The 8,579-nt window shown below is 42.9% G+C and overlaps 1 protein-coding gene across 1 annotated transcript; it reads right to left on the reverse strand.

The window, feature by feature from the left end:
- Window positions 1–1,018: 1,018 nt before the first annotated feature.
- tmx4 (thioredoxin-related transmembrane protein 4) lies at window positions 1,019–8,579 on the reverse strand. Its single transcript, XM_041854979.1, has 8 exons — window positions 8,300–8,579; window positions 2,817–2,932; window positions 2,623–2,668; window positions 2,392–2,520; window positions 2,238–2,283; window positions 2,050–2,151; window positions 1,368–1,431; window positions 1,019–1,258 (listed from the first exon to the last, which is right to left on the reverse strand). Exons 1-8 carry the CDS (start codon window positions 8,515–8,517, stop codon window positions 1,134–1,136), a joined length of 846 nt encoding a protein of 281 aa, XP_041710913.1. The 5' UTR covers window positions 8,518–8,579; the 3' UTR covers window positions 1,019–1,133.

Below are 8,579 nucleotides of genomic sequence, written 5' to 3' on the forward strand. Positions count from 1 at the left end.
CTCCTCTCTCCTCTCTGATCATCTGACCACCAGCAATCATTAACCACAAGTTTACACAGCCCTGCCTCCCACACACTCACACACACACATTCTAATTTAAGCAACCCTGACCCTTCACCCCACAACCCTTATATATGATAACACTGTCCACATAGCAGAGATAGGAGATGGGAACCATGACTAGACAGTAAAGAGGCCTTTGTATAAAAATGTTTATTTTGGTGATTAAATGATCCATTATCAAGGTTGGAAGGCCCTCCTCACATGGCAACAACACTCACCACAACTTCATTATCATAGTCATCAATCAATAATCGCATCATACCACCTAGCTCAAACGGTATGTATGCATATGGCAGTTTTAACAATAGAAAACTATTTAAAATCGAAGAAAATAACGTTTATATTATGATAATCATAGAATATTGGACAATATTAGATAAGTGGACGAAATTAGATAAGTGGACGAAACCTTCCAGAAGAGATTTTTAATTAGAGAAGAATGGATTAACTTTTTCAATGCTAGTTAGGGATACTATAGTTATCACATTTCACATTGGATTTATTAACTACAAAAAGGTAAGATGTGTTTTTAATTCTGGTGCCGCTCTGCACACACAAGCTTGTTAGCTAGCTATAGCTAGTTCTGGTTCCGTGTTAAGCCATCTCTGAAGTTCAAAGACATTCAAGTTCCTCCACAGAAGCCGATCCTCCGTAGCTATAATTCTGTGAGCCTAATTCAGATAATGCATGTCATCACAAGATGCCCAGCGCATTAAGCCAAGCTTCCTCCTCCACCCTCTCTTGCTCTCTCCCAACCAGCAAAATTTCAGCTGCATCTCACGCCCTACACTTGTCTTCCCATTATGCATGTAAACAACTCACTGAGCTATAGCTTGCCCGCTCCATAGCAAGCTGCTCTATCTGCACTGCATGATTGGTTAAGTCATTTATTGTCGAGCTAAATGTAAAGAATTTACAATTTCAGAGGTTTAAAAAGGAACAGAAAGGAACGATATAAACCGGTTCAGAACTTTATTTTGCTGGTCGGAAAACAGTGGAATGGAACATAAAAAATAATGGTTCTGTACAGAACAAAACTAATGGAAAATAATGTAGGTTCCAACCCCTGGTTAGGAGGTGCATGTTGCCTGTCCTCTCCTCTGTCTCAGTGTCTCTGGCTCCTCCTCCTCGTTAGACCCCTCAACCTCATCTGCGTCTGACGCTTGCCTCTCCTCCGCCATACTCACACACACTCCTGCTCGAAACAAACAAACACAAACACACACACACACTGTAGAGCACTGACAACACTGTGTTTGTGTGTGCGTGCATGCATGCTTTGTTCTGTGGAATCATCCTCTCACCTGCTCTCTCCTCTTTCCGCTTCTGTCGGGAAGGACAGAGGCAATCTGCAACCAGGACCAGTACCTACACACACACACACACACAGAGAATGAGGTATAGAGACAGGAGTTGAAAGCAGCTCTGTTGAGTGGAGGGGAGAGTTGAGACAGGATCAGAGCAGTTAGACAGGGTTAACGGTCAAACTAAAATAAAGCCAACTAAATGTAGTTAATAATCTAGTTTAGAATGAAGCCAGTTTAGACTAGTTAAGAGGTTAATGTCAGTGTAGGCAGGAGTTGAGTTGAGTTCCAAACTTTAAGTAGAATGCAGCTGGTTACACAAGAGTAGCTGAGTGCAGCCCACACACACACACATCTGTCCTCCTGCTGCCTCTCCAGTCTCCTCTGTCAAGTCCTGAAATAGCAGCCACCCTCCCACTCTTACATAAGATCACATTTCACTGCAGAGAAACTCATCGAAGTGTGTGTGTGTGTTTGTTTGTCTACGTACTCTAGTAGGCTGTAAGAGAGAGACGATTTGGCATCTTTCTCAGAACAATGACATACTCAACATGTTCAGTACCATTCAAAAGCATTTGTGTGACATAAAAATTGAATTTTGGGCTGTTGGGTGTTTTGTGTTTAGTAATAGTTTAGTAGTAATACAATAATATGGTGAAAGTATTATTAGTGTGTAACTCACCAGTCCCATCAGCAGCCCAGTGACAAGTGTTGCCATGGCAAATGAGAGGTAGGAGCCCCACACCGGCATGCCCAAATCCCCCGTCAGATACCCATGAGTCCGCTACATGCACACACACACGATTTTGAGTGAGTGTGGATCCTTTACACCATTCTCTGTGTGTGTGAGAGAGAGAGATTTGGTCTCACCCTGATCCACAGTGAAAGCCTGAAGAGTCCGGCCATGCAGCTCATCCTGGAGGGAGGAGATCCACAAAGTCAGAGGTAAGGTCAGTATATATTTACAGAAGAGAAGATTAATAATTCCATGTTTATGTATAATATATATGGTGTGTATATTTACAGAGGAGAAGTAGGAGACTTCCATGAAGGCAGTGGTTCCACCTCCTCCCACCTCCTGTTAGATATATACGCATGGAACTCCTCCGCCTCACGGACAGACACATACCTCCTCACGCTACCCTCCTTTACACTGTAGAATATACACACACACAGATAAATACTGTATACAGAGTTAGAAAGGTTAGAGGTCATGGATCAAAGGATAGGGTCAGAGGTTAACTGAGATACTAACTGGAAAATGGTTGGCAGTGTAGTAACCAAAAACCGTCCACTGAGACCTGAGAGAAAAAAAACACACACACAAGAGAAAGGAGAGATGGGTGGTTAGAAGGAGACTCTGTATGGCATCACATCTCACACAGCGGGGAGAAGACAATATTGAGGACAGTAAGAGCCAACAGGATCAACTTCATAATATTTCCATACCAGGCTGTTCTGTGACGTCCACTTCTCCTACAGAAACCCCCATGGCTGCTGCCAGGCTGGAAAATCTCTCCCAATGCTCCTTCAGCTGGGCACACGCCGGGCACCAGGGGGCAACACTATACACACACACAAATGTATCTATGGACATTATGAAGACTCTACAGATGGGTGGTGTTCAGGGCACAAGTCAGGTGTTCTAAAAATAACCGCAGCATATTCTGAACATTATATGTTGTAGCTGCAAACCACTAAGCATGGACCAGCAGCGATGTCTTTTTGACGTCTTTTTTTGGTCTTGTCCGGATCGGCCGTTTTTTTTTTGGTCTTGTTGTAGCTGCAACCCACTAAGCATTGACTGACACCGAGGTCTATATTTGGTTTAGATTTGAGCCAGATGGGCCTTGATTCCAGCCAAACGTAGACGTCTATAATTGGTTCAGATTTGGTCTGGTCTGGACCGGCCTTGATTTCAACGTCCAAAGACGTCCGGACCGGACCAAATCTGAATCAATCATAGACATCTATGATTCACTATTTGGACAGTAAAGTATAGTTCAGTACCCACCCCTGCGCGCACACGTGCCACGTCTATTTCTATGGGCGCAAGCACTGTTCATGACACAAACTGTTCACACCCCTCTTGTTGGCGGAGAGAACATTTTGCAGGTTTAAAGCCCGTGCCCGGCGCGCCCCACAGTTTGGGAACCACTGCAGTAGAGTACAGTACAGCACAGTAGAGTATAGTATCAGGTACTGTATTGTACTCTACTGAGTTAAACTACTGTACTGTCCTGTACTGTACTCTACAGTCGTGGTCAAAAGTTTTGAGAATGACACATACTAATTTTCACGTAGTGTACACCTGTTACTTACAGTGAGGGAAAAAAGTATTTGATCCCCTGCTGATTTTGTATGTTTGCCCACTGACAAAGACATGATCAGTCTATCATTTTAATGGTAGGTTTATTTGAACAGTGAGAGACTGAATAACAACAAAACAATCCAGAAAAACGCATGTCAAACATTTTATAAATTGAGGGAAATAAGTATTTGACCCCTCTGCAAAACATGACTTAGTACTTGGTGGCAAAACCCTTGTTGGCAATCACAGAGGTCAGACGTTTCTTGTAGTTGGCCACCAGGTTTGCACACATCTCAGGAGGGATTTTGTCCCACTCTTTGCAGATCTTCTCCAAGTCATTAAGATTTCGAGGGTGATGTTTGGCAACTTGAACCTTCAGCTCCCTGCACAGATTTTCTATGGGATTAAGGTCTGGAGACTGGCTAGGCCACTCTAGCACCTTAATGTGCTTCTTCTTGAGCCACTCCTTTGTTGCCTTGGCCGTGTGTTTTGGGTCATTGTCATGCTGGAATACCCATCCACGACCTGTTTTCAATGCCCTGGCTGAGGGAAGGAGGTTCTCACCCAAGATTTGACGGTACATGGCCCCGTCCATCGTCCCTTTAATGCAGTGAAGTTGTCCTGTCCCCTTAGCAGAAAAACACCCCCAAAGCATAATGTTTCCACCTCCATGTTTGATGGTGGGGATGGTGTTCTTGGGGTCATAGACAGCATTCCTCCTCCTCCAAACACGGCGAGTTAAGTTGATGCCAAAGAGCTCGATTTTGGTCTCATCTGACCACAACACTTTCACCCAGTTCTCCTCTGAATCATTCAGATGTTCATTGGCAAACTTCAGACGGGCCTGTATATGTGCTTTCTTGAGCAGGGGGACCTTTCGGGCACTGCAGGATTTCAGTCCTTTTTCTTGGTGACTATGGTCCCAGCTGCCTTGAGATCATTGACAAGATCCTCCCGTGTAGTTCTGGGCTGATTCCTCACCGTTCTCATGATCATTGCAACTCCACGAGGTGAGATCTTGCATGGAGCCCCAGGCCGAGGGAGATTGACAGTTCTTTTGTGTTTCTTCCATTTGTGAATAAGCGCACCAACTGTTGTCACCTTCTCACCAAGCTGCTTGGCGATGGTCTTGTAGCCCATTCCAGCCTTGTGTAGGTCTACAATCTTGTCCCTGACATCATTGGAGAGCTCTTTGGTCTTGGCCATGGTGGAGAGTTTGGAATCTGATTGATTGATTGCTTCTGTGGACAGGTGTCTTTTATACAGGTAACAAGCTGAGATTAGGAGCACTCCCTTTAAAAGTGTGCTCCTAATCGCAGCTCGTTACCTGTATAAAAGAAACCTGGGAGACAGAAATCTTTCTGATTGAGAGGGGGTCAAATACTTATTTCCCTAATTAAAATGCAAATCAATTTATAACATTTTTGACATGCGTTCTTTTGTTGTTATTCTGTCTCTCACTGTTCAAATAAACCTACCATTAAAATTATAGACTGATCATTTCTTTGTCAGTGGGCAAACGTACAAAATCAGCAGGGGATCAAATACTTTTTTTCCCCTCACTGTACACATCACGTGTCAGTTTAGGTGTAATGCAGTGTTCAAAACAACTGGGAACTGGGAAGTCAGAAGTCGGAGATTTCCGAGTTCCCAGTTGTTTTGAATGCGGCATAAATGTTGTTTATTATTAAAGATCTCACCATGAACAGCTTACTAAGGTCTACATGACATCTACTTGTACATCATTCTTTCACGTCAAGTACACGTGACACTTACACGTCACGTGTCAGTTTGTGTCAGTTTAGTTTATTATTAAAGAACTCACCGTGAACGCCTTACAAACGTCTACATGAAGTCTACATGTAGGCTATATTATGCTTTTTTTGTTTTTTATTGGCAGAGTAATCTAATCAATTTAATTTGTTGATTTAGCTAAAATAGGCATATCACTTCCATAAAAAAATATATTAGGCTAGTTGATTTGCAGCCAGCCACCATCATTACTGTGTAGATATGCCTATTTCTCAAATCAATATGGACAGGAGGGCTTTGTTGGAGCCCTATTCAGAAATAAAAGGTAGCCTATGTCTCAAGTGCTGCGTTCAAAACAACTGGGAACTCGGAACTTGGAAATCTCTGACTTCCGACTTCAGTGTTTTCTACAGTCATGGTCAAAAGTTTTGAGAATGACACAAATACTAATTTTCACCAAGTCTGCTGCCTCAGTTTTGATGATGGCAATTTGCATATACTCCAGAATGTCATGAAGAGTGATCAGATGAATTGCAATTAATTGCAAAGTCCCTCTTTGCCATGAAAATGAACTTAATCCCCCAAAAACATTTCAACTGCATTTCAGCCCTGCCACAAAAGGACCAGCTGCCATCATGTCAGTGATTCTCTCGTTAACACAGGTGAGAGTGTTGACGAGGACAAGGCTGGAGATCACTCTGTCATGCTGATTGAGTTAGAATAACAGACTGGAAGCTTTAAAAGGAGGGTGGTGCTTGAAATCATTGTTCTTCCTCTGTTAACCATGGTTACCTGCAAGGAAACACATGCTGTCATCATTGCTTTGCACAACAAGGGCTTCACAGGCAAGGATATTGCTGCTAGTAAGATTGCACCTAAATCAACCATTTATCGGATCATCAAGAACTTCAAGGAGAGAGGTTCAATTGTTGTGAAGAAGGCATGAGGGCGCCCAAGAAAGTCCAGGAAGCGACAAGACCGTCTCCATAAGTTGATTCAGCTGCGGGATCGGGGCACCACCAGTGCAGAGCTTGCTCAGGAATGGCAGCAGGCAGGTGTGAGTGCATCTGCATGCACAGTGAGGCGAAGACTTTTGGAGGATGGCCTGGTGTCAAGAAGGGCAGCAAAGAAGCCACTTCTCTCCAGGAAAAACATTAGGGACAGACTGATATTCTGCAAAAGGTACAGGGATTGGACTGCTGAGGACTGGGGTAAAGTCATTTTCTCTGATGAATCCCCTTTCCGATTGTTTGGGGCATCCGGAAAACACCTTGTCCGGAGAAGACAAGGTGAGCACTACCATCAGTTCTGTGTCATGCCAACAGTAAAGCATCCTGAGACCATTCATGTGTGGGGTTGCTTCTCAGCCAAGGGAGTGGGCTCACTCACAATTTTGCCTAAGAACACAGCCATGAATAAAGAATGGTACCAACACATCCTCCGAGAGCAACTTCTCCCAACCATCCAAGAACAGTTTGGTGACGACCAATGCCTTTTCCAGCATGATGGAGCATCTTGCCATAAGGCAAAAGTGATAACTAAGTGGCTCGGGGAACAAAACATCGACATTTTGGGTCCATGGCCAGGAAACTCCCCAGACCTTAATCCCATTGAGAACTTGAGGTCGATCCTCAAGAGGCAGGTGGACAAACAAAAACCCACAAATTCTGACAAATTCCAAGCATTGATTTGGCAAGAATGGGCTGCCATCAGTCAGGATGTGGCCCAGAAGTTAATTGACAGCATGCCAGGGCGGGTTGCAGAGGTCTTGAAAAAGAAGGGTCAACACTGCAAATATTGACTCTTTGCATAAACTAAATGTAATTGTCAATAAAAGCCTTTGACACTTATGGAATGCTTGTAATTATACTTCAGTATACCATAGTAACATCTGACAAAAATATCTCGTAACACTGAAGCAGCGAACTTTGTGAAGACCAATACTTGTGTCATTCTCAAAACTTTTGACCACGACTGTACTGTACCATACTGTACTCTACTGTCCTGTACTGTACTCTACAGTGTTACCGTTACTGAGAATGTAGTTGTAGTTGAAGTGGTCTGTTGTTTTATTCTGAAGTACGGACTACTTTGAAAATCATCGCTGCCAGTTTTTTAAAGCTTTTGAAAAAGCTAACATAATTGCATGTGACAGATGGGAGCAATAATAAATATTTGATGTTGCAATCTTCAGTTGGCTCCTCTTTCCTATATTAAATATAGAACAAATATTATTGTAACACTTACTTAATTGAGTATGAACGTGCAGTTTACATTTTCCCATAGAATCAATGACCAAAAAATACATATTTTCAATGTCTGTTCCTGGCGTCTTTTCAACTTTCATTCAGAACTGAAAATGAACCTGGTTTCAACGTCCAGAAAATACGTATTTTCACCTTTCATTCAGAACCTAAAATGAACCTAACTTCAACGTCTGGAAAATACCTCTAAAACACGTATTTTAAACGTAATTTTGCTTACTGGGAACGCTGTTCGCATGGTCTATATAGCCTAGTTTCACATGCAAGGTTCCATCAGCTTCAACATGAAACATCTGTCTGATTGGAATAGAATATGCTTACTCTGGACCTAAACCAACATTTTCATTCTACATTTTACATTTTGCAGACGCTCTTATCCAGAGCGACTTACAGTTAGTGAGTGCATACATTTTTCATACTGGCCTCCCGTGGAAAACGAACCCACAACCCTGGCGTTGCAAGCGCCATGCTCTACCAACTGAGCTACAATCTTATTCGGCACTTAATAGCTTCAATTGTATATCTCATCCTTCCCCCCTCCTTTTTTCTTCTCCCCCCCAACATTCATACATCAGATCATCACTCTTTCTTTGTACTGTACTCACAACTTTATCATCCACTCTCCATCCATAGTGACCATCCAGTTAGCATCTGTTATTGTCAGGACGCCTGTCTCTGTTTCTGCTACAGCAGAACCTGCGATGGAGCTGACTAATATTATTGACAGGAGTGGTTGGACAAGTTGACTACATGATAATTTACATGAAGGTGAATTAGTTTGATGTAACAGTTTACAGGAACGTTTTGTTTTCAGCCGAACCATGTTGCTGTTCCGAAACGAAAACTGTCTAGAACGCTAAACACGGAAGTAAACAGGGATATTTT

This window comes from Coregonus clupeaformis, chromosome 29 (genome assembly GCF_020615455.1).
Source record: "Coregonus clupeaformis isolate EN_2021a chromosome 29, ASM2061545v1, whole genome shotgun sequence".
In the NCBI taxonomy this organism is placed as follows: Eukaryota; Metazoa; Chordata; class Actinopteri; order Salmoniformes; family Salmonidae; genus Coregonus; species Coregonus clupeaformis.

What these genes read in the sequence shown, in the direction of transcription:
- tmx4 (XM_041854979.1), bottom strand. Translation starts at nt 8,517, where the DNA reads ATGGTTCGGCTGAAAACAAAACGTTCCTGTAAACTGTTACATCAAACT. An exon ending in GGACGTCACAGAACAGCCTG is followed by an intron (nt 2,669 to 2,816) that starts GTATGGAAATAT and finishes TTTTTCTCTCAG; the next exon opens with GTCTCAGTGGACGGTTTTTG. An exon ending in GGCTTTCACTGTGGATCAGG is followed by an intron (nt 2,152 to 2,237) that starts GTGAGACCAAAT and finishes GTGTGCATGTAG; the next exon opens with CGGACTCATGGGTATCTGAC.